Source organism: Mastigoproctus giganteus, chromosome 3, assembly GCF_048544385.1.
Source record: "Mastigoproctus giganteus isolate SK-2022 chromosome 3, ASM4854438v1, whole genome shotgun sequence".
Classification (NCBI taxonomy): domain Eukaryota; kingdom Metazoa; phylum Arthropoda; class Arachnida; order Uropygi; family Thelyphonidae; genus Mastigoproctus; species Mastigoproctus giganteus.
This window is the reverse complement of record NC_143577.1, coordinates 84,409,771-84,436,288: the sequence shown is the minus strand read 5'-3', so window position 1 is coordinate 84,436,288 and position 26,518 is coordinate 84,409,771. Positions and strand designations below refer to the sequence as shown.

At 36.8% G+C, this 26,518-nt stretch overlaps 1 protein-coding gene across 1 annotated transcript in view; it reads right to left on the bottom strand.

Annotated features, from left to right (window-relative positions):
• The window catches only part of LOC150088120 (uncharacterized), a 1,786,788-nt gene that overhangs the window by 325,316 nt on the left and 1,434,954 nt on the right, over positions 1–26,518 (bottom strand). Inside the window, exon 36 of the mRNA XM_090370030.1 lies at positions 6,594–6,722. Within this exon, the coding sequence (XP_090226156.1) occupies positions 6,594–6,722 (129 nt within the window). The remainder of the gene's footprint in view (positions 1–6,593; positions 6,723–26,518) is intronic.

The window sequence follows — 26,518 nt, the reverse complement described above, 5'->3', positions numbered from 1 at the left end:
TTTTTTTTTTTTTTTTTTTTTTGGCTGATGCTGCATAAGCTTGCTTTCTTGCATCAAATGCCTCTACTAATGCTAATGCTAATGCTAAAGAAAAACAGCAAAGAGTTCTTTACTTATGTAATCTCTAGAAGGAAGGGGGATGAATAAGATTGGTCCACTTGATATGGATGGGTCAACTGCTGATGATCCTGCTCAGGTAGCTAGCAAACTAAATGAATATTTTGCATCGACATTCACACATAAGGAGTTATTCAGAGAGGGGAATGCCAGAGGTGTATTCAACTCTCGCAGTAAGCTAGAGAATCTTGTAATAACTGAGAATAAAGTGGAGGAGAAATTGTTGAAGATAAACACAAGAAAGGCACCTTGGGTGGATGGGATCTATCCGGTTATATTAAAGGAGACAGCAAAGGAAGTAAGCAAACCCTTAGCCATAATTCTGAGAGCTTCCTTGGATTCAGGGGAATTATCCATGGACTGGAGATGTGCAAATGTGACCCCAATTCACAAAGGAGGATCAAAGGCTGATACAAGTAATTATAGACCTGTGAGTTTAACTTCTGTTCCCGGAAAACTAATGGAGGCACTGGTTAAAGAAGCACTGCAGGATCATCTAGACAAGACTTCAGTTATAGCTCGGACACAGCATGGTTTTGTTAAGGGTAAGTCTTGACTGACCAATTTGATTGGATACTATGATGCAGTCACAAAAGAACTGGATGCAGAGAATAACTTTGATATTATATACTTGGATCTTAGAAAGGCTTTTGATACTGTTGCACATGGAAGAATGCTGCACAAATTGGAGCAGTGTGGCATTGGAGGCAAATTGCTGCTATGGATAAAGGGGTGGTTAGAGGGGAGAAGACAGAGAGTGGTAATCAATGGACACTGCTCATCGTGGACTAATGTTATTAGTGGAGTCCCTTGGGGTTCAGTATTGGGTCCATTATTATTTTCTGTATTTATAAATGATATTGATGATGGTATATCAAGCTTAATGTCCAAGTTTGCAGATGATACAAAGGTTGGCAGGGTTGTCAAGGACAATACTGACACTATGCTGCTGCAACAGGATCTGGAAAGGTTGAGCAGATGGGCTGAGAGGTGGCAAATGAAGTTTAACATTGACAAATGTAAAGTACTACATATGGGAAACAGCAACCCCAGAGCAACGTATCAACTCTGTGGTACTACACTGACAGTGGTAGAGAATGAAAGGGACCTGGGGGAGCAGTGCAGATGTGCTGCAAGAGTAGCTCATGGTGTATTGTCAATGATATATAGGAATTTTTCTAGCAGGGATAAGGAGGTGATTATTCCCTTGTATAAGGCAATGGTCAGGCCACACCTAGAGTACTGTATACAGGCCTGGAGGCCTCATTTCAAGAAGGATGTAGAGCTGCTGGAACAAGTACAGAGAAGGGCAACAAGATTAGTGAATGGAACAAAGTTGTGCTCTTACGAAGAAAGGCTTAAGTTTTGCAAATTACAGTGTCTGGAGACTAGGCACCGGCGAGGTGATCTGACAGAGGTGTATAAAGCCTTGAATGGTTTCAGCATGCTCAATGCTGATGGGATTCTTCCTCTTGCTCAGAATAATCACCTGAGAGGGCATAAATTCAAATTGAGCAAAGACAGATGTAGGATAGACGTGCGGAAATTTGCCTTTAGCCAGCGGGTGGTTGGTTGGTGGAACAGACTTCCATCCCTTGTCGTGGAAGTTGATAGCCTAAATAAGTTTAAGGCTCAGCTGGACAGGTATTTCGAAAGAACAGCGTGTTGAAGTGGAAGTGGTTATTTTTTATTTATTTATTTATTTATTTTTTTGGCTGATGCTGCATAAGCAAGCTTGCTTGCTTGCATCAAATGCCTCTACTAATGCTAATGCTAAGTGGGGAGTGATGACATAGATCTAACTTGGAAAATGAAGAAAGAGGTCGCAGTTGTTAAAAAATGAAGAAAGAGGTCACAGTTGTTAAAGGTAAAGGTAGATTTTAATTCCAAAAAAAAAACAAAAAAAAACAGGACTATGACGATCAAAAATGCTACGTGGTTTCTATTAACTGCACAGGTGGCACACAGATGGTGAATACATGGAAACTATAGAATACCTTTGAAGAAACAGCTGCAGAAACTGTGAATGAATATATACCATTAAGAAAATCCAGCATGAGAAGTATGACGAGATGGACGAATACAGAGCTGGCAGTTTAACAGAATAGAAAAAGATGGCATGATTAAGTTACAAAGCAATAATAAGTACTGAAGCCTACAACATATAAAAGTTGATCTGTAATAGTAGCACAGAAATGGTGAGTATTCATATTAGCCATATAGTGCAAGGAAGTCAGCAGCTTGTGATGCATCAGCAAAAAAAATAATAGTAATAAATATATGTTAAAAAATTAAATATAAAAATAAAATAAAAAAAAATATAAATAAAACTAAAATGAAAAAAAAAAAAATTTTTAAATGTACATATAAAAATATTAAAAACAGAAAATGAAAATGGAAAAACTACTGCTTTCCATGTTTCCTTCCTCATATAGGTAACTATTTAGCTGACATCTGAATTTACCCAAGCTGTCTAAATGTGGAATAATCCACAGAAATAGTTTATTCCAGTAATTAACAACTTGTTAGCTAAAATAAAACAAAACTTCTCGTGATCCTGTCTTAAAACCTATTCCTGGAGAGGCAAAACTGTGTGTGGGTTAGTCTGGCAAAGGCTGATTACGAGAAATTACTGGCTAAGAGAATGAAGAATGGGCCCCAGTAGTTTTTTTATCTCTGTGAATAAAATGAAGGAAAGAATAAATCAGATTGGACTATTATGCAATGAATATGGGAAAGTCATAGATAAAGCAGCTGATTATTATTATTAGCTATATGGTCTAAGGAAGCCTGAGGCTTATGCTGTATCAGCCAAAAAAATTTCTGAGTTACCCTGTGAGAGAGAGAGAGAGAGAGAGAAGTAGAAGGGAATCACCAAGAAAGAGAAGAATGATAATTTTTGATTATAATTTTGATTTTATTTGTTTGAACTTTAGCAAAGCATTTGATTCTGTTCCATGAGGGGTTACTCTATATCTGGAGTGGCCAACTTAATTTGTGATACGATCTACTTTTTTCCTTCAAAATGTGCCACAATCTGCCCTCTCAAAAATTTCGTTGCACAAAGTGCACAAATCGAGGGATGATTGTATATTTAAAATTTGTCGTGATCGACCAAAATTAAATTCGCAATCGACTCGTTGGCCATCCCTGTTCTATATAATTAGAGAGTAACCTTTATAACTGGAAGTTACTCTATATAACTGGAAGATGTTGGTATTGGGGGTAAGATCCTTGGATAGATCACGGGATGGCTTCAGGATAGACGGCAGGCAGTTGTGATTAATAGATTGGAATAGAGTTAGAAGTCGGGTCACTCAAGGAACAGTGGCAGGACTGCTAATGTTTCTGATTTTCTTAAATGACATTGATGAAGGGATATAAAGATTAATGTTAAAATTTGTAGATATCAAGGTTGGAGAGTAATTAATGACCAGTGCTAGGCAGTATTCTTTCAGAACAACTTGGCAGAGATGGTCAGAAAAGATAGGCAACTATGTTTTATATACTGCAAAATGCAGTATAAAAACATACATTTGGGAAATAACAATACCAAAATAACAAACATTAGGAAGAGCTGAATCAAAAACACTAGAACAGGGGAGATAAATTTGGGGATTATTATCCAGGCAAACATGAAGTCCTCCATGCAGTGTATTCAGGAAGGAGTATGGTGACCTATTGACGATTTATCAGACATTTGCTTATAGAGAGGTCATAATCCCATTCTATAAGGCAATGGTAAGACTGCACTTGGAGTACTATGCCCAAGTATGGACACCACACTTCAGTGAAATGTTTGGGTGTGTTTCATCTCTTTTAGAAAGTTCGGTATCTTTGGATGAATTTGTCACAGTTGATGATACTAATTTGTAACAGTGCCGATTTTAACAGATAGTGATATTTTGGCCGTTGTACGGCCTACAGAAGTGGATCCCATGGGTGAAGATAGTGATGATAATGTAGACAATGACATTGATTTGTTAGTTCCTGTTCCTACTACATAAGAAATGCAAAAATTGATAAAAAGTATGCACAGATATTTAGAAATGAATATAGTGAAATGAAATAAATATGGTGAAATGAACCAAATGATGGATGATACTGAACAATTTGTAGATAATAAGATGAAAAATAATACGGTGCAAAAAAAGATAGATTTTTTTTACAAAAAATAATTAACATTTTTTAAAAAAATTTTTACATATTGTATGAGGAAATCAATGAACACGTTAAGTGTTAATAAATTGTGTTTGTAAAATGCCCCTTGTGTAGTATTATATAGTGCATAAAATGTTTAACTTGTTTAAACTTTCTATCTTAACTCTTTTGATTATTACGACATCAAAAACATTGGTGAGTTTTTTTTTGTTTAATTCTTTTAACACGAAAAAAATATTTCTGTCCCCATGGTTTCATGTTAAACAATTTTCACTGTATATGAACACTGGGTTTTCTGAAAAGAAAATTCAAAGTTTTATGCTTAAAACAACTCAACTTTATTCTTATTTTTACATAACTATACGAGGGCTGTTCCGAAAATATGCGGACTGAGATCATTGCTCTGAGTCTGAGTCACTTTGTATGAGTCTCCTTTTCAAAATAGTTTCCTTCACATTCTATACACCTTTTACTGTGGTTCACTAACTTCTGAAACATGCTACAGCCCATTTTCTGAAAGGCGTGGCAAGATAGTGGATGTGGCAAATTTAATTACTTCATTTGTGTTACATTTTTTTCCCCTCTCAACTCTTTTTTGAAGCTTGGGAAAGCCCAGAAATCACAGCATGGTGCGAGGTCTGGGCTGTATGGAGGGTGGTCTAGTGGTTGACTACCAATTTTTGCTCAAGTTTGCATTGCTAGTTGTGCAATATGTGGCCTAGCATTATCTTGAAGAAGAAACCATTCTTGATTAAGCAGTTCTGGGTTTTTTTGTTTTTTTTTGGGAATTGCTCCTTTGAGGTGAACTCGTAACACGTTAGCATAATATTCTCGATTTTCAGTTTGTTTCTCAGGAACCCAGTGCTGATTGTCAAATTAAGGGTGCATAATATTTCACTTCAGGTGACAGAATGTGTCAGTATGTTTCTACTCATGATATAGTAATTGACAACTGAAAATGCACTAGCAGTATCACGCTGAGAACCACTGCCAAAGAGATTTTAAGTAATCATATCTTTTTTGTTATATAAAGTTCACACTGAAAATTTAAAATCAAGCTCCAATGCCATTTTTCCCCCCTTTTGTTATACTTTGTGGGGCTGAATTAAAGTTTTTTGCAGTTTCATTAGAATGTCAATAATACTAGTAGTGCTGGTGATTAACCTACCATTTAAAGGCTACAGACAACTCCACTTTGCCTATGGAAAAGGAAATAATCTTTTCACAATGGAATTAACACTGATTCTTATTTTGTGAGGTTATTGCAATGATGCACTTCAAGAATTGACTACAAATGAACACCACTTCTGATAACAGAAGTATAATCACATTTATTTGCACTGGTGAGGTGAAAATATTCACTGAAATTTCATCTGGGGGTTAGCAACTCCTCCCCATATAAGCATTATACTACATTCATGAGAAGTGGTATTTATTTTTAGTGTAACAGAGTCATCCCAATGTGATAGTCTCAATGCGACAGCCTCCCATAATGATAGATCACAGTTACTGTATTACTGGGCTATGAAAGGACTTTTTTTTTCTTTTCACTACTTTGTACAAAGTCACACAAAACTGATGGAAATCCTGCTAATTATAATAATTATCATTTGACTAGTGGAAAAAAAAGCCTTATTAGCTTAACTGAATTTGAAAACAGTATGATACCAAAGTAACATACTTAAAACACAAAGTTGCCGCTCAGTGAGAAAACTTAAACAATGTTTAAAAGGCAATGTTTTGCAGAATAGAACTAAAGTAAAGGGTATAAAATGCTTTCTGTTCTTCTGATGATTTTCATTATTTAAACTTGGTTTACTACTCATGCAGTTTCAATTTTTGCACTTGTGGTATAACTGTTTGAGTCTTGCACAGTACAATACAATATGAAATACATATAAAATATGTATTATCAAATGTGTGGATATAAATAAACTGCAAAGTAGTGAAGAATTCATAAATTTAAATTTTTTTCAATTTATATTTCAATTCGGGCACTGAAATAAATTTTACATTGTAACTGTATGCTATTAACAGTTTGTTAATATGAGACCAGTAAGTTTACAAAAGCAGATTTACTTTTCTGATGATGCTATTTGAAAACAATCTTAAGAATTTAGATCAACCCGAATGTAATAGCATCATCTTTAAAATGAATATAACCCGAAACCTTCATGACCAAGTTGGCCTCTGTCACCAGAGGAGCTAAAAGCATCCTACAACACAAAAATCAATTTCAGAAATGCATAGAATTTTTTAAATCATAAAATGAACTATAAATAAATAAATAAACAAATTTAATAAACAAATCTAACCTTTAATGACCAAAGTTTTTGTAGCTGTTGTTATCATTTTCTTTATACCATTTTCTATGGCTCCTTTTACTTCTGATATATGTTCTTCACTTGGTTTCACACCATCTACAGATATGTCTCTTGGTGAGTCTTGTAAAGCACACAAATAAAGTTTTATAATTGAAATTTAATAATTATATAAAATTATATAATCCTTTTATTTAATTATTAAACATATCATGCATTAATTTTAATATAAAAGAATTAGAATAATTGTTTAAATTATTCTTCTGTTATAAGCACATTGCATTATCACTATTGTTATACAAAGTCCTACGATTGCATTGCATGAACTTAATTCTAGCTCGTGTGAAAGACTAAATGATGGACAAAGTATGTCTACCATACACCAATGAGCCAAAATATTATGACCACCTACCTAATATGATGTTGGTCCTCCACATGCAGTAAAAACAGCTCATAACTGGCAAGGCATGGATGCCACAAGATTCTTAAATGTGTCTTGTGGTATCTGGCACCAACATGTAACCAGCAGATCCTTTAACTCCTATAAGGAGCATGGTTGAGACGCCACAGATCAGAGTTGCTTTTACAACACAAACCACAGATGCTCGATGGGATTGATGTTTTGGGAATTTGGAGGCCAGGGCAATACCTGGAAGTCTTCCTCATATTCCATGACCCAGTCTCGAACAATCTGGGCAGTGTGGCATGGTGCATTATCCTGCTGAAAGATGGCACCACCAGAGGGGAAGACCGTTGCCATGAAAGGGTGTACCTGGTCAGCAATGATGTTTAAGTAGGTGGTAGATGTCCGAGTGCCTGGCACATGGATGACTGGATCTAGGGTATGCCAGCAGAACATCACCCAAAGCATGACACCACCTCCACCAGATTTTTTCATCCCACGGTGCATCCAGATGCCATCACTTCCCTAGGTAAACAACGCACACGTACCCGGTCGTCCACATGGTGCAACAGGAAACATGATTCATCAGACCAGACAACCTTCTTCCAATCATTCAAGATCCAGTTTCGATGCTTGCATGCGCATTGTAGGCACTGTCACCGGTGAACCGTGGTTAGCATGGGCACTCGGAGTGGCCTGCGGCTACACAGCCCCATTTTCAGCAGAGTTTGATGTACTGTGTGTTGTCACACATTACTCCCATCACCAGCATTCCAATTACCAGTGAGTTGCACCACAGTTGCCCTTCTGTTTCCACGTACCATATGGGAGAGCCTTCGCTCACCTCAAGCATCAATGAGCCATGGTCGTCCAACACCGCAGTTTGTGAGTTCCCCCTCCTCGGACCACTTTTGGTAGGTACTAACCACAGCTGACCATGAGCATCCCACCAGTCGTACCATTTTGGACATGCTCTGATCCAGTCATCTGGTCATTACAATTTGGCCTCTGCAAAGTCGCTTAAGTCCGTTGCCTTTCCCATCTGAAGAACAAGAGCAACACTGATTAATAGAGCTCAGTATCAGGTGTTTTTTATGCCATGTCCCGACCCACGCATAGCTAAACGAATCATTCTTGATTTTTGGGACAAGTTGGAAGCCAAAGCACAAGATTTACAGGCAGAGAACATAATGTTAAAAGAAAAAGTTAGAAAAAGTGTGTCAAGAGACTTATGCAGCAGTAACTCGAAAAGAACTTGAATCTGGTGTATGGTTCCGAAAGTTTCAAGGTGATGATAATGAAGGGAACGACTGATCAATATAAATCTAGTGAGGAGATAAAGATATCCTTAGGGAAGTGAGATCTATGTTGTCATCAGTGCATGTAAGAAATATTAGATCTATAAGACACTTTGGTGTGATTGTGGAGGAAGAGACTGACAATGACATTGCAAGAGGTTTAAGATATACTGTGCCTAAGCCTATTATGCCTAAAGTGGTGATATTTAATGTAGAGAAGGGGATAACAAAAGATGACTTTCTAAAACAACTGCGGTTGAAGAATTTTAAGGATGTTAATAGTATAGAGAAGAAGTATATAGAGAGTACTGAAATATTATCAGTAAATAAGACCAAGAATTCACAGGCAGAGAATTGGGGTCATACAGTTGGCTCCAATATTGTGGTTGATGATAAAGAATATGTTGATTGTTTATAGGCGGATCGGTATGTAGATTTAAAGAAATATATCCTATAACTCAATGATACAAATTTTTATAATTTGGACAAGTAGCAAAATTTTGTAAGAGGGAGAGGCTGTGTGGCCACTGTGCCAAAGAAGGACATTCCTATAAAGAATGCCCAAATTGTAATCAGCAACCAGTATGCTGTAATTGTAAGAGGAATAAAATTGAGGCTGCTCATGCACCAGTTAATACGTCCTGAATATAAGAAAGTGTTGGAAATCTATAAGAAAAAAATTAATTATGGCTAATGAGCTTAGAGTTTTGCAACTGAATGCTCAACATGCATAAAATGTTGCATGTGAACTAAATTATTTAATGGGGAGAGATAATATAACAGTTGCCCTCTTGCAGGAGTGTTATGTTGTCTGTGGATAAGTTAGAGTATATAAGATAATATCAGAAGGAGATAAGCCAATTATTGTATGCGCGCAAGATTTAGTTGTCACAAAGGTGATGACCTTTTGTAGCAAAAATATTATATGTTCCGAAATAATTGGCAGCTTTGACAGAGTATATCTGGTGAATATGTATTGTCAATACTCTGAAGAAATGGATCCTTATGTGGAATATCTTGAGAGGCTGCAGGAGGCATTTCTTGCTACTTCCACAATGGAAGTGATTAACGAAGAAGGACCCACCCAATTACCCACTTATTCAACTGTACATGGGCAGTCATATATAGACTTAACTATAGCAACTGGTGCAATTAAGAATAATATTGGTTTGGTTTGGATTTTTTTTTTTTTTAGGAGCATTAGCAACTAAGACTATATTGCTCGGGGATATGCGGTGGTCATTCCCTGACCTTTCTGCATCCTCCGTATTTGGTGGTGACGGGCTCGAACCCCGGTATAATCAAGAAGCGTGTGAAGAATAATATTAGAAATTGGAAAGTGCTAGAGAGATATACAACCAGTGACCATCACAGCATCTCCTTCAAGATAAGTGCACAAGATGGAATTCAAGATGTGCATGATATAAGTAGATTTTTTGTTAAATGTCATGTGGAGTAAATTTAATGAAAAATACTCAGATAAAATATATGGGGTTGACAGACCTAAACTGAACTCATGCGAATATGTAAAGACTTTAACTGATATATTGATAAAATCATTAAAAGAGTCCATGAAAAGAAAAAAATGTTTTGCAACAAGACCTGTTTTTCTGGTGGAATGAAGAATTAACTCGGATGCATAAAGAGACTAAGTTTAAGAAGAAAGTATCAAAGTTATTATTATTATTATTATCATCAATTTATTTCATTTGACCTTTCAAATGTACTGCTACCCAAGGATTTTCCTGGTGCTACACTACGGAGAAGTAACATGTCTCTAAAAAGTACAATGTTACTTATTATTATCAATTTATTTCTCTGTTAAGGAGACACCCCCTGAGACAACCATTGTAGAAGGGTGTGGGTTACATTCTAAGGTGTGAAGTGGAACCCCATGGGCAAAAGGTTGCAAAGCCCATGGGACATTCATCATGAAACGTTGAATACAAAATTTTGATATATCTGTGCAATTATGATCATATATTAGAATATTTCAAATTTTGACATCTTAAGGTTGACATTTAGAATAATGAGAAGATATAGTTAAAAAGGATCAAAATTAAATGCAGTTTTCAGCTCAGTGGTTGTGCACTAAAGTTGCACAAGACGATAGAAGTCAGCAAAGACCTGAAAAATATAGGTGTTGTCATTACACAGCTGTTCCAGTTCAATTCTTAGTTGATTGAAGAGTTCTAGTGTGTTTGCTGGAAAAAAGAAATTTAGGCTGTCCAGGTGTTTTAAGTTGCTTTGAAGAGAATGTCTTATTGATGGGAGCTTCTCGATGAGAGTGAAATAAACCATCGATGCTGGGAGCATATAATCTTCCCATTAGCAGTTGGGCTAATGTGAAAATGTTTCTTGTGTTAATTGTCTGTTTCCAGGGAGGAATACTGAGATTGGAAAGTAGGATGAATGTCTTCACCTGCGTTTACCAGAACAATTGATTCTTTCGAGCTGTTCTGCTGTTTTTGTTGTTTTGCACACATAAGGCAAATAAAATTTTGTTTCTTTGTTTTGCAAATTTGTTTAATATTCAAGGATGTGCAGCAGCCTCCAAAAACCTGACCACAAATAGTACATTTAATTGTAAGAATATCAGTTTTTAGACATATACCACATATTTTTTCAATGTGCATGCTGCTAGCTTCAGCCATTATCATTATGGGGGAGAAGGAAAAACAATGCTCACTCTTAATTAGCTGTGTTGTAGATGGGTTGTAAACAGCAACAGATGTCAATTATTGTTAATTTGCAGAAGCTGTTTCTATAGCAATGGGCTATCCTTGGCCTTGTCTGGGAATTATCTTAAACAGTGGTGGTTCAAGAGCTATATGCAATAAGACAAAGGTAGCCAATATGTGATACTAAAAATGTAAAAAGGTGCTTTACCTGAAAAGAGCAAAATTAAAATGGACATCATGATTGGAAAGAGCTCCTTTCCAGAGTATATTCAAGAGTATAAAATGTTGTTGGGTTACTCATACTTAAACATAAAAACTGAGTGACTTCATAAGACCAAATTCTTGCACCACCACTGCACGTAACCTTCTGGCTAGCAGACTCAGGTTAGGTAATTTAGAATTTGTAAACCACTATGGAAATTTGAACAGGTAGCACAGGAAGTTATATGTTGGTGCCATCAGTAATGCTAAGATAAGTAGATGGAAAATTTTTGTTGAGAAGCAAGGATCTCAAGATTCATGGAGTTCCGTGTTTAAAATTTTGACTAACAAGAAATACTTAGCCAATGTTTCTTGTACTATAGGTAATGAAAATAATACTAATCTAAATTGGACTTATTCTGTGAGCATGGTCTTGAATGATCTCTTTCCGCAGGATATAAATACTATGGACACACTGGAACAAGTTATTATGAAGCAAGAAAATGCTATATATAATACAGTAAGCAGAGAAGAAACATTTACTTTGGAGGAAGTTGCTGGGGCTGTTGACTGCACAAAGACAGGCTGGTTGCCAGGCCTTGATAAAATTTAAGTTGATGCTTAAGAAGTCTTATAAACTCATGCCAAGAATATATTTAGATTTGTACAACAAGTGTTTGAAGAGAGCATCTTCCCCCAAGCCTGGAAGGAGGCACAGGTGAAGTTGATTTTGAAAGGAGTTGATAAACTCTTAAATGAAGCTGGTTCATATCATCCCATTGCTCTGCTATCTGTACTGGGAAAGACTTGTGAACAATTGTGTATCAATCGCTAAATGATTAGTTATAATATGAAGGCTATGTCCTTTGAAAACCAATTTTGTTTTAAAAAAGGTTATGGAACATAGAATGCCGTACATAGCTTGATTCAGGCAGTGGAGGACTGTGGGGATTGGTATATGCTAGATATGCTAGTAATTTTTATAGTTTTCAAGGATGCCTTCGACAGGTTGTGGTGGGATGCATCCTTGCTCATATAAGAGCAAAAGAGTGCTCTGTTATGTTATTTAAAGTATTTAGAGACTATTTTAATGATAGGAAAGTGAGTGTAGAAACTATGTATACTAAAGTTGAGAAATTGGTACAAAGAGGTTGGGGCTTGGTTATTGGTGCCTTTACATGGAACGTAGTCCTCGATTAGTTCTTAATCAGGAGAAAGAAGGAATTAAAAAGATTGCATATGCTGATGATTTAGCAGTTTTAGAATTTGGTAATTCTTGTTCTGTATTAGAGAAAAGATCTGAAGAAATTCTAACTGAATTGGAAAATTGGAGCAGACTTTATAAGCTGCAGATATCTTGGGACAAGATAGTCCAGATGTTGCCGAAAGGCCATTTAAGTATGAACAGAGCACCAACTGTGAGGCTCCTGGGCAATTCAGTTCAGTACTTTAGAGTGACAAAATACTTAGGTCTAATGCCTTGAAGAATGATTGTTCTTCATGGAACATGCAAAATATTTAAAGACAAAAATTAGGACACTTTATGCCAAGCTCCAATGGGTTGTAAGAAGACACTGGAGCATTAAAGGCATTGTCCTAAATTTACTTTATGAGTGTCTATTTGTCTTGATCATAACATATGGCTCTGGAGTATGGGTGCATCGAATTCATAAGGTGGTCATTAATGAGTATTTATTACAGGCATAAAATTTTGTCCTCCTTAGTATTACTCATGCTTACCAAACTGTCTCAACACAGGCTTTGCAAATTATATCTAGTAGGCTACCAGTTCAGTATAAAGTTTTACTATCTGGATTTAAGTATTATACAAAAAGGAATACAGTCAGTCCTCATATAACACATGTTTACACTACACGAATTCGATCATACATGATTTATAAATAGGGGAACGATATCTTATATAACACGAACCGAATTTGCTTATGCACGATTCACCTTTGTGTTTGCAAGAAATTTTTTTTTTTTTTTTTTTTTTTATGTGAACCCCAAACACGAGAGGTATTAGAACCTATAGTACTTAGTACCGTGCTTGGGTTGGAGATTGATAAGATGAAAGAAGATATTTGTTGACATTGGACTTGAACTTCTGTAGATTGTACTTTTCAGGAAATACATATGAAGGAAGGTTGTTCCAGAAAACGGCAGTTGAATGAATAAATGAGGAAGATGAAAAGTTGGTTCTGTGGGTTTGAAGTTGGACAGCAAATGGATGTTGGCTGGTGGCGGCACGTGTTCGGACTGTTCTGAAAGAGAGAGCGGGAATTATAGAAGCTAATTCAGAAGAACAGTGCCCTTGGAAGTATCTGTAGAAGAGGCATGCAGCAGAAACAGTGCGTCTATGAGACAGCGAGTGGAGAGACTCTGTTAGAGATGAATCATTAATTAACCTAACTGCCCTCTTCTGAATGGAATCAAGAAGCCTGAGAGAGGTTTTGGGGGCACCACCCCAGATGTGGGAACAATATTCCATGGCAGGGCGGATTTGCGATTTATACAGAGTGAGCAGCTGTTTGGAAGAAAAGTAACGCCGAGAGCGAAAGAGAAAACCAAGTTTTTTAGATGCAGAGGAAGCAATATTTGTAATGTGCTTGTGCCAAGAGAGATTAGAAGTCAGGGTAATCCCCAAAAGAGATATATCCTTTTGCCTAGAAATTGGAGTGTCACTAAAGATAAGCATAGGAGCAGAAGAATCCTTTTTGCGAGATATAAGACAAGACTGAGTTTTAGAAGGGTTGAAATCAACTAAGTTGTCTTTGCCCCACTGGAGAATTACCTGAAGATCGGCATTTAAGGAATTGGTAGCAGATTTTCGAGAAGTTGAAGCTGATTGAGCAGGACAAGGTTTCTCAAAATGGAAAGTTGAATGCAATGTGCTATCATCAGCAAAACTATGGATAGGATTTCCAGTCAATGGAAGAAGGTCATTGATATACAAGAGGAAAAGAGTGGGAGAAAGAACTGAACCTTGGGGGACACCGGCATTAGTGGAGAAGTTAGAAGACAGAGAGCCATCAACCATCACCCTCAGAGAGCGATCAGAGAGAAAACTGGATAACCAATTACTAAAAACAGTTGGCAAACCATAAGATGGAAGCTTGTTTAGAAGACCTTTATGCCAAACACGATCAAAAGCCTTTGAGATGTCAAGAGCAACTACTTGTGTTTCACCGAACCTTTCCATTGAATTAGTCCATAAATGGGTAACATAAGCCAGAATATCACCAGTGGATCGACGACACTGACGGAATCCATACTGGTGATCGTTGATCAGACGGAAGGTTTCTAGGTAGTTTAAGAGTTGGCGGTTAATTGATTTCTCCATTACTTTAGAAAGAGTAGAAGTAATTGCAATGGGACGATAATTGGATGGGAGGGATTTGTCACCCTTTTTAGGAACTGGCTGGATATGAGCAAATTTCCAAGCAGAAGGAAAAACACCTTTAGAAGAAGAAAGTGAAAAAAGGCGGCAAAGAATAGGAGTAAGTTCAGGAGCACAGGTTTTGAGAACAAGTGGAGAAATACCATCGGGACCTGGAGCTTTCTTAGCATCGAGATTTGTCAGAATCATTCTGACATCCTTTTGATGGAAGACCACAGGAGGCATTGAATGAAGCGTGTTGGGAATGGTGGGAGGTGTTTTACCAAGATCATTAATACATGAGCTGGAAGAAAAATGGGATGCTAGCAGGTCAGCTTTATCCTTGGCTGAAGTGACAACAGAACCATCTGGTTTGGACAGAGGTGGGAGCAGAGATGGGCAAAAGTTGCAGCCAATAGCTTTGGCAAGAGACCAGAATGCCTGGCTACCATTAGGGCAAGAAGCAAGTTTTCTACTCTTAGCCTGTTCAAACTCTAGTTTGGACTGATTAATAACTGCTTTACAATTGTTGTGAGCTTTGGCGTAGGCAGAAAATGAAACTGAAGAATTAGAAACAAGCCAATTACGATATGCAACATTCTTCTCTTGGACAGCCTTAGCACATTTATTGGAAAACCAAGGTTTAGATAAAGGACGAGATTTTAAAGTGGAGTGTGGGATAAAGGATTCCATTCCTGCAGGAATAATTTCACTGACACGATCTGAGCAAACGTTGACATCAGAACTTTTGAAACAGTAGTCCGACCAAGGAAAAGAAGAAAAGAAGTCATGCAGGTCATCCCATTTTGCATTCTTGTAATGCCAAACAATATGAGGTTGGGAATAGCCATGAGATAAAGGTTCCATTGGAGAAGAGACAATCACCAAGTTGTGATCTGAAGTGCCTAAAGGACCTCTCACTTCGACCGTGTACTTAGAAGGGTTGTTTGTGAGAAAAAGATCAAGCGCATTGGCTGTATGATTAGGATTGTCCGGTATTCTTGTAGGTAAACGAACAATCTGTGCTAGGTCATTAGTAATTGCAAAAGCCTCAGCATCTCGACCTGCTGGGTCGGTGTGACTAGAAAACGGAAGCCAGCTGGGGTTGTGAACATTAAAATCACCAAGGAAAATTACTTCACTGTTAGGAGAGTTGGACTGGAGAAAGTCAAGTTGCAACGAGAGGAAGTCAAAGAGCTCCAAGTGATTAGTCGAGTTGGGAGAACGTTAGAGACAACAGATGAATTTGACACAATGAGGTAGAGAGATTTTAAGCCAGAGAAGATCAAAGAGAGGAGATTCCAAATTGCCAAGTCTCTGACAGGGAATATCAGAACGGACATATGCACAAGTACCACCTTTGAGGCGAAAGGAATCATACAGCGAATAATTTGGGCATCTGAGATGAGCAGTAGTTGAATCAACCGATAACTGAGATTCTGTCAGAAAAAGTACATGAGGTTTGGCAGACTGCAAGTGGAAATGGACATCGTTGAGATTAGAATTGAGACCACGTCAGATAAGCTTGTTCTGTTAGTTTGACAATTCATGGTGTATTCAATAGTAAGAAAAAGTGGGTGGGACGTGCTGTATGAAGTAATGAAATTTTTGGATATGGCGTACATGTGATAAGAATATACCCAGATCCTTGACATAATGTGGCCTTGACAATGCTCCCCGCATACACACTACTCGGACTCCCTCTAGTCACTATCTGGCAGAGTAGAGGTAGCAAGATTATACACTAGCTGATCCGGAAGCCTCCTAGAGAGTTACCAATAGGTTTGGTCCAGTGTACTAACTAGCGGCCGGCCTGCGAAAACCGTTTTAGAGCTGTACCCTCGAAACGTAAGGAATACTGGATCTCGCCACAACGTTCATCATAACCTCAAAAGTCATCAATCATACTGCATGATGGAAGAGATAGGGAAGGGGTGACCGGAACTTAGCTCTAGAGACTAAACATGGGTTCTCCCATGATTAGTCTCCAGAGCCCCAAATGTCTCTAATCCCCCAAATGGCAGTCGAACGCAGAATCACCCCAACTGAACGCAACACGATAGGAATGAAGAGAAGATTCTGAAAATGTATTTATGTTTTTTATATCTGTGAAGGGAAACACATTTCACCATAATAACGTAAAAATCAACACCATTCTAGTTATCGGTACAATTGCAAATGCAATTAGATCGAGTTTACTACCAGTTTATAACAGATTCCACTAGCAGAAACGCAACTGGAAATTGTTTTTATTGTTTTATGGTAGTAACCCCTAGAAATGTGCTTTAGTAAAATGTGAGGTGCTAATAGTGTATCTCTGCCTTAAGGTGTTGTTTATTCAGTTGCTACGTGCGCGCAGTTTTTTTTATGTGTATCAAGCGTGTCTCCTCATTTTGTAATTGTGCTTTATTCCCTAAAAATGAGTAAAATACTTAAAAGATGTGAAAAGAAAGCATCCTGGTGAAGACACTGCATATTCAGAGAGAAAAAGAAAACCAATATCGATAAACAGAGGAGGACTGGATCAAAAATTCTTACCCGGGAAAATTTATAGTGGCCTCATACTATGGCCAAAATTTTTTATGGCCATAGTATGAGTTTATACTCATACTATGAGTATGAAATCACACCGGCCTCCGGCCCGACGGAGTTTACCCAGTAAGGCTTATGGCCAGTCTGCCTCTGTCGATAGAGAAAAAATATGAAATTGTGAAACTCTTTGAGCGAAATGAAAGACCATGTGATATTGTATGTGCTACAGGCCTAAATGAGGCAACACTGAGAATTAGAAAGAATTCAGAGAAAATAAAAACAACTTTCATAGCAGGAACAACTCAAAGTGTAATTAAAATCCATTAGATTAAGACATAAAGAATTGGAAGAGATGGAATGGCTGTCATCTGTTTGGATAGAATATTTTATTACGTAATAGTCGTAATAAAATACGTAAGTATTTTATTACGATTATTTATTGTGTTTGGTAATGTTTTGGTTACAAATGTGTGTTCAATCTTGGGTGGCACCTAACCCTATTTTTCCCATAGGGCTTGTTGTTTATATTGCATGATTTTGCATTGCACAAGGGTTTCTTGGAACACAGCTATCATGCTATACGAGGACTGACTGTATAAAGAAAACCATTATGGGGTGTAAAGCCTTCCTTCATCTTGCCCAGATGAAGGAAGGCTTTACACCAGAGCTAATATAAAGCAAGAGGAAAAAACAAACATGTGAGGAGCTCAAAGTGAAGTGGCAAATAAATTGGCAAGAATCTGAAAAAGGTAGGCAAACCTATATGTTGTTTCCAAATGTGTAGATACTCTGAAAAGAACTTGGTTGCAGTTTGGACTCTTGGACCAAGGTACCTGCAGCTGTGGTGAAGATGAGACTGTCGAACATGTAATATTAGATTGCAGTCAATATCTTGATTTAAGAATGACTTTGGAATTATCTGTAGGTGGCCTGGTGAGGGAGAGACTTTGGATCATGTTCACAGATAGACAGCTATTTATTCTCCATTGGGGACCTCCATTGATGCACACAGTGCCAGATTAAGGCACGAGCTAGCAGGGCCCTTGCCTGGGGCACCAAATTTTACAAATCATGAAAAAAATATATATATCATTAGTAAAGGGGGAGACGTAAAATCTTTCTGCCCCGGGTGCAAAAATACCTTGGTCTGGCACTGGATACACATCCTTCTTTAAAGTGCTAATGCTATTTGTATAATGGTGTCCACAACCTGGACACCATTGTACAAATAATTTCATTATCATAAGCTGCTGTAAGCATGTTAACAGTATTGGTAAGATGTTCCAAGTTTACATAAAACTATATTTATCTAGTGCTCAAACCAAGTCATGTTCTCAGTGATCAATTCACAAAACTCTGATATAGCAGTGATCACTCTGATATGGCAGCGTTAAACTAATTAGCATCATGCTCTGTTTGGTGAGCAAATTTGATACTATACTTGTGGTAACCAGTCATTGCATGTCTGCATCCTTACTTGCATGTGCATGTGTTTATGACAATCAGCACTCAGGGTGGTGTTAGATGCTCTATTGATTCTTTACTCAATTATGTACTTGCTATAATGAACTGACAGTCATTTTCTTTTTTTTTTTAATGATGCTATTCTGTTCTATTTAAATACTTCTAAAGTGATATTGGCTTCTTTCTATAAATATAGCATTTTCCAATAATCAATAATATAATAATAATCAATGGACAATAATATACGTGCAGCTGAGAAAACCATGCACTTCTTGCTATTAAAAGTTTTTTCTTCTGCTCTGACAATAAAATAACCAGATTAAACTATAAAAAAAAAAAAAAAAACACATTAATCTCTAGTGACACTGGTAATCTTCAAAGTACTCTCCTTCTGACATTATATGCATACATCACGACATCTCTATCAAGTGTGGAAATATTGCTGGAATTAATTTAATAAATGTCTATTACATATTTTTCCACCACAATATTCAGCTAAGCAGTCTGCCTTCAAGTTTTGAAATGTTTATTGGAAGTGAAAGAATGAGTCAATCACAACAATGGCCTTCCACAAAGTTCTTTTCATAAGAGAAATATCAGTGTTGTTAAAACAGTCACCATACTTGCTTGATCTTACTAAAAGCAATGTTTTCATGTCTCCAAATCTAAAAAAAGTCCCTTGAAAGAATCTCATTTTGAATCAGGCAATACTGAATGTATTTTCAAAAAATGATTTTTAGCAATATTCATGGCAGAGACAATGAGAGATCTGTATCAAGTCAGAAGGAGAGCATTTTGAAAGTGATCACAGCTATTGAAGTTAGTGACATTTTTTTTTTTATTTATTTTTACAGAATTAATTTGGTTCCTTTATTGTCAGACATCATCATACATATATTTTTACTTCTAATTTTACTATGGTAGTCACCATTTTGTAATCACAATGACAGTAAACCAACAAACTAAAAGACCGAAATCATGCAGTCCTTGGGGAGCATGGTCTTATATTTGATGTTTACTCATTACGTTTTGAATTGCAGTTATTACAGTTTGTGATTCTGTTTTAACTTTAACTGATTATTATTTAAAAGTTGAAGTGCATTTAGGCCTTTGGCCTAAATTCATTTCAACTGAAATGCTACAAGAGCTATAAAGTTTGAGTTATTGTATAGCTATTGTAGAATTGAGTACGTAGCTTCGCAAGTAGCATTGGGCAAAATGTCTGCTACTAAATGCATTAATAACGTACTGTGGAAGCACTTCACTACTAGTTTCCATGGTAATATGGGCTGTATTAGAGCTACTAAGAAACACAATAAGGCACACATTTACTTGCTTATGGGAGTATAGTAAATAAATTTTATGAATCTGAAGTACTGTTTAAGTTCAAAAAGTGATATTAAATGAATATCAGAAACATGGTGCCACTATGGAATTGGGAATGCAGAATTTGAATACACCAAGTATATGTACAGAAAGGACTGACATGATAGGGAGAGAGTCATGCTTTTAGTTAAGGAGAAGAGATTCTAAAACAGTGCAACCAGTAAACTAAACCCAGGTTGTCAATATAATAAATCAATCTGAAATGACATAAGAACTAGGGAACATAAGAATGGTAGTAAAGTAGGTTACAGGCCAAATGATTACCATGAGTATAATGAACAACTATACAAGCAGAGTGTTAGCAAATCAGAACATTTTATCACAGGTGATTTTAACTTTCCAGATATTGATTAGGACTCATGAGTTGGCAGCTCACTCAGCGACAGAATATTTCTGGATTTGCTAGATGACTGCATTCTATACTAACATCTTACAGAGGCTAAAAGAAAAATAAATATTCTTTATTTCATTGTTGGTAATGATTTATTATGTACTAAGATATTCAAGTAAAGGAATTACTAAGCAGCAGTGTTGTATTGTGAAGTGAATTTATTCAAAGAAATAACTATTGTCAAGGGTAAAAGAAAGGATTCTACAAAGATGATTATGTGTCCTAAATTGTTTAAAAATTCTTTTCAGTAGAACCTTTCAAATTTATCTATAAGAGAGATTTCATGGCTGAGAAAAGATACTTGAAGATATTTTAAACAAATTTAACTTATCGCTAGCTGAGAAGGCTAAACCTGTTTTCACAAGAAATATCTCATGACAGAATCCAAAAGTAATGTTTTATACTCATTAATTTACATATTGGTAATTTGAAAATACAAATGGTGTCATGATATATGATACCCATTTATGCTGGAACAAGAAACTTATAAGTGCTCGACATGTATATGGCTGGATCACAACTCTTATAGGTGAAAAGTAGCAGTAAAACAAAATAAACCAGATTCAATAAAAACAAACTGATCATCTAAATACTGAACTGAATCAAACTACTAATCCCAATTTGAAATCAACCTATCACATGTGAATGGGAATGACTGGTGCAACAAGTTTCAGATGCCCACAAACTAATCATCAAACAAGAACATACAGTGGATTGCTCATAAACTGATTTTTTGAAAATAGGCATGACTGATATTGCATCTAAACTACATATATGTGTTGGAAGTTGTAAACAAATATCTATAGCCACTTGATGTTCAAGTAAAATGTCTTACATAATAGCTACCAAATATGGCAACATTCAACCAGAAGGTATAGTCTTGTTTTGTCCACAGAACATATGCAATCATTTGATAGCAAACACTTATGATGAGACATGGACCCCCACCACTTTGCTAAAACAGTTCAACCATATTCATGAGTTAAAGCAGTCCAGTACAGAATGGCATCTTAGGACTCCCAACCAAGGAAAAAACTCAAGGCACAGATCAACTGCCTTTTGGTATACAGAATGAATAATTCATATCGATTTTTTTCCACATTTCAACTTTAAAGATATTGACTGGGACTCATGAGTTGGCAACTCATTCAGCGCAGAATATTTCTGGATTTGCTATATGACTGCATTCTATACCAACATCTTACAGAGGCTACAAGAAAAATAAATATTCTTTATTTCATTGTTGATAGTGATTCACTATGTATTAAGATATTCAAGTATAGGAATTACTAGGCAGCAGTGCTGTACTGTGAAGAGGATTTATTGAACAAAATAAATACTGTCAGGGCAGAATGCAATGTTCCCACAGGAACTAGTTATTGTTGGTGATTCTATTGTCAGGGGGATGGGAAATATATTGTGCAAAAACGATAGTTGAAACAGGACAAGGGTATGTCTGCCAGATGCAAAAATAGATGATTTGTAGAGCAGATATCATCTTTTAAGGGCACAAAGGGTGATATTGTTGTATATGTTGGCACTAACGACATTAAAAGTAAGAGATCTGCAGACTTATTTAGAAAGTACAGTTCTATCTTGAAACAAGTTGCAAGTTAAGAGATAAATTTCAAAGTATCTGCAATTCTGACAACACATGATAGGAGAGAGTATATGATGAGAGCCTTGTCAATCAATTTGGATATGGGGAGATTGTGCAAGGCTGATGGGGTACAAATTTTTTCAACATGGTATGTGCTTGTTAACAGGGGAGATTGTTTCTACAGCGATGGGATACACTTAAATAGAAAGGGTGCAAGATTATTTGCTGATGCTATCGAGGCAGTGTTAGGTGGGTCAGAAAACTGCTAGCTTGGGGGGTATTTTTAGACTAATTTTACTAATGGATTAACTGTAACTACAAGCAGAGGTGAAAGTGATTCTTGCACTCCTTCAATTGGAATGAGAAGCAGCATGGAAAGCAAGGTGCTAGGGATTTCCAGGACTTCTGAGAGTTATCATGGAACAAGTAAATACATAAGCTGTGATAGGATAACTAAGAGTAAGAATAGGTGCATGTATACTTGCACATACACCAGTGCCAGGAGTATAGTAAATAAATTTGATGAATTTGAGGTGCTGGTGAAGACATCGAAGGAAGATATTGTTGGGATATCAGAGACACGGTGTCACACAGAGATAAGGAATGCAGAATTGAAATTTCGGGAGGACAATGAGTACATAAAGGATAGACATGATAGAAAGGGAGGAGGGGTCATGCTGTTAGTTAAGAAACACATAAAATCTAAGGAGATGCAACCAACTGACATTGGTGGACAATGCAATGTTGGGTCAGCATGGTGTGACATAAGCACTGGGAAATGGAAAATGAGAGTAGGCATGTGTTATAGGTCTAATGAATCTGATGAGTATAATGAGCAATGGTGCAGAGAAATAGAGTGGGCCAGTAAATCAGAATGTCTTATAATGGGAGATTTTAACTTCCCAGTTATTGACTGGAACTTGGGGTTTGGTCACTCGCACACTAGCAAGGCTTTTGTGGATTTACTGAGTGATTGTTTCCTACAACAGCATGTTCAAGAGGCAACCAAAGGGAGTACTCTTCTTGATCTGTTTAACAGCAGTAATTATTCATGCATTAAGCATCTGCAGATAAAGGAACAACTAGGTAGCACTGACCACAGTGTGCTGATGTGGGATTTACTTAAAGAAATAACTACCATCAGGAGTAAAGGGAATGGTTTTTGCTTTCATAAAGGTGACTAAAGTGGTCTCAGACAGTGTTTAAATTCTATACAATGGGATCAACTGATGATGTTACCAATATCAAATTCTAAATGGGAAGGATTGAAGGAAGTAATCTTGGAAGCTACTAGGCTTTTTGTCCCAACTAAGAAATACTGTTCAAGGTTTAGGGCTAAATGGATTGCAGATGAACTAATGAGACCCATTGCAGAGAAGAAATATGAATGGGATGCATATAAATTATCAGGTTACACAGAAGACAATGGTAGATATAAACTAGTCTGTAATCAAGTCAAAAAGGAGGCTAGACAAGCAAAGGAAGATTATGAGAAATCTTAATGCAAAGAAAAATAGAAAAGACTTCTTTATTTATGTAAACTCTAAAACATAGGGGATGAATCAGATTGGTCCACTTGATATCAAATGTTTGATTGTTGACAAACCTGCTTTGATAGCTGAAAAACTGAATGACTATTTTGCATCTACATTCACACATGAGGAGTTATCCAGGGAGAAGAACACCAGAAGTTTATCAAACTCTAGCAGGGAGCTAAATGATTTTGTAATAACTTCATATGTGTATCAATTTCCCCTCTAGCAAAGTGTAGGAGAAATTGATGAAATTGAACATATAAAAGGCACCTGGGGCGGATGCAAACTATCCAGTTATATTAAAGGAATCAGCAAAATAAGTAAGCAGACCCTTAACCATAATTATGAAAGCTTTCTTGGACTCAGGGAAGGTCCCCATGGACTGGAGACATGCAAATCTATCCTCAATTCACAAAAGGGGGGGGTCAAAGAGCAACACGAGTAATTACAGACCTGTTAGTTTAACTTATGATCCAGGGTAAACTATGGAGTCACTAGTTAAAAATAGCACTGCAGGATCATCTAGACAAGACTGCAGTTATAGTTCAGACACAGCATGGATTTGTTAAGGAGAAGTCTTGTATGACAAATTTTATTGGATACTAAGATATGGTTTCAAAGGAACTGGATGCAAAAAATAATTGTGATATCATGTCTTGGATTTTAGGAAATCTTTTGATACTGTTGCACATAGAAGACTTGTTAGTTAGTTAGTTGAGTTTTATTGGTGCATCAGCAACTTAGGCTATAATGCGCCAAAACTTTGTCAAAAAAATTAGTAAAACATTCAGTGACCTAATGAATTAGGGTATTCATTAGGTCATCCAGTGACCTAATGAATACCCTGACTTAGTGACCTAATGAATTAGGTCACTAAGTCAGGGTATAAAACAATTATAAACTGTAAAAGACAAATATTTGTAAACAAGTAACAATAATAAATCTTAAAATAATAAGATTTTTTTTATTTTAAATATGAGTAAAAAGGTTTACTGTTTTTAGGAAACTAAAAATAGCAGACACATGGTCATTGTCGGATAAAATCTGACTGAGTGTATACGGCTCAGTCAGATGGTTAAAAGCAGTAAAACGAGCATTTCTAAAACTGGTACAGTTACATAAAATATGTTCAACGGATAAAATGGTGTCGCACTGCTCGCACATAGGAGGGTCATCAGCCCTCAGCAAAAAAGAGTGTGTAATATGACAATGTCCTATGCAGAGCCGAGCAACATAGAAGACTATTGTACAAATTGGAGCAGTATGGCATTAAGGGCAAGTTGCTGCAATGGATAAAAGAATGGTTGAGTGTGAGAAGATGGAGAGTGGTAATCATAGGACTAATGTTATTAGGGGGAGTCCCTCGTGGTTAGGTGTTGGGCCAAGTGTTGTTTTCTGTATTTATCAATGATATTGATGAAGGTATATCAGGGTTAATGTCAAAGTTTGCAGATGATACGAAGGTTGGCAGGGTAGTTAATGACAGTATACTACAGCAACAGGATCTAGAAAAGTTGAGCAGTTGAGCCGAGAAGTGGCAACTTCAGTTTGAAATTGGAAAATGCAAAGTACTTCATATGGGCAGCAGTAACCTCAGAGAAATGTACCAACTGGGTGATGTTACAATCAGGGTAGTGGAGAATGAAAGAGACCTGGGGGGTAATTGTGCACTCAGATATAAAGTTTTCTGACCAATGGAGATAGGTTGCCAGAGTAGGTCATGCGGTCTTGTCAATGATATACAGAATTTTCACTAGCAGGGATAAGAATTTGATTGTCCCCTTGTATAAGGCAATGGTCAGGCCAAACTTTGAGTACTGCATACAGGTCTGGAGTCCTCATTTTAGGAAGCATGTGGAGCTGCTGGAACAAGAGTGGTAAGTGGAACAAAGGGTTGCTGTTAATAATAGGCTTAAGTTCTGCAAATTGCAATGTCTGGAGACAAGGCACCTGCAAAGTGATCTGACCAAGGTGTATAAGACCTTGAATGGTTCAAGCAAGCTCAAAGTTGATGGGATTCTTTCTCTTGCTCAGATTACTCACCCTGAGGGGACATAAATTGAAATTAAGGAAAGATAATTGCAGAATAGATGTGTGGAAATTTGCCTTTACCCAGCGGGTAGTTGATAGTTGGAACAAACTTCCATCTGTCGTAAAGAAGGTCAACAACTTAAATAAGTTCAAGACAGAACTGGACAAGCATCTGGAGTGAATGGATGGGTGAAATGAGAAGGTTTTTTTTTTTTTTTTTTTTGCTGATGCTATATAAGTTTGCATTCTTGTATCATAAGCCTCTACTAATGCTAAATGAAAGGATTCTGCAAAGATCATTATAATGCGTCCTAAAATTTTTAAAATTCTTTTCAGTAGAATATTCTAAGTTTATCTGTGAGAGAAATTTATGACTGAGAAAAGATAATAGCTTTAGTGCTAGTAGATGCATATGATGCAAGAAAGCAAGCTAATACAGCATCAGCCAAAAAAGAAAAAAAAAAAATTCTCATTTCACCTCTCCATTTACTCTTAAAGTTTGTCGCTTTCTTGAATTTATTTAAGCTATAAACTTCCACAATGACAGATAAAAGTTTGTTCAGCAATTAACCACCCGCTGACTAAAGGCAAATTTCTGCACATCTATTCTAGAAGTATCTTTCCCCTTGAATATATGCCCCCACTCGGGTTCATAATTAGAGCAAGAGGAAGAATCCAATCAGCACTGGGCCTGCTCAAACCATTCAAGGTTTTATACACCTCAATCAGATCACTTCACAAGTGAATTGTCTCCAGATCTGCAATTTCCACAAATTAAGTCTTTCTTGTTAAGAGGGCCACTTCGTTCTCCTCACTTATCTTGTTGCCCTTCTCTGTACTCATTCTTGTAATTCTACATCTTTCCTAAAATGAGACCTCCAGACCTGCATGCAGTACTCAAAGTGTTGCCTGACCATTGCCTAATACTAAGGGATAATCAACTCCTTTTCCCTACTAGCAAAATTAAAGTATATCATTAACAAGACCCCACGAGCTGCTCTGGCATGCAATTCCTCAG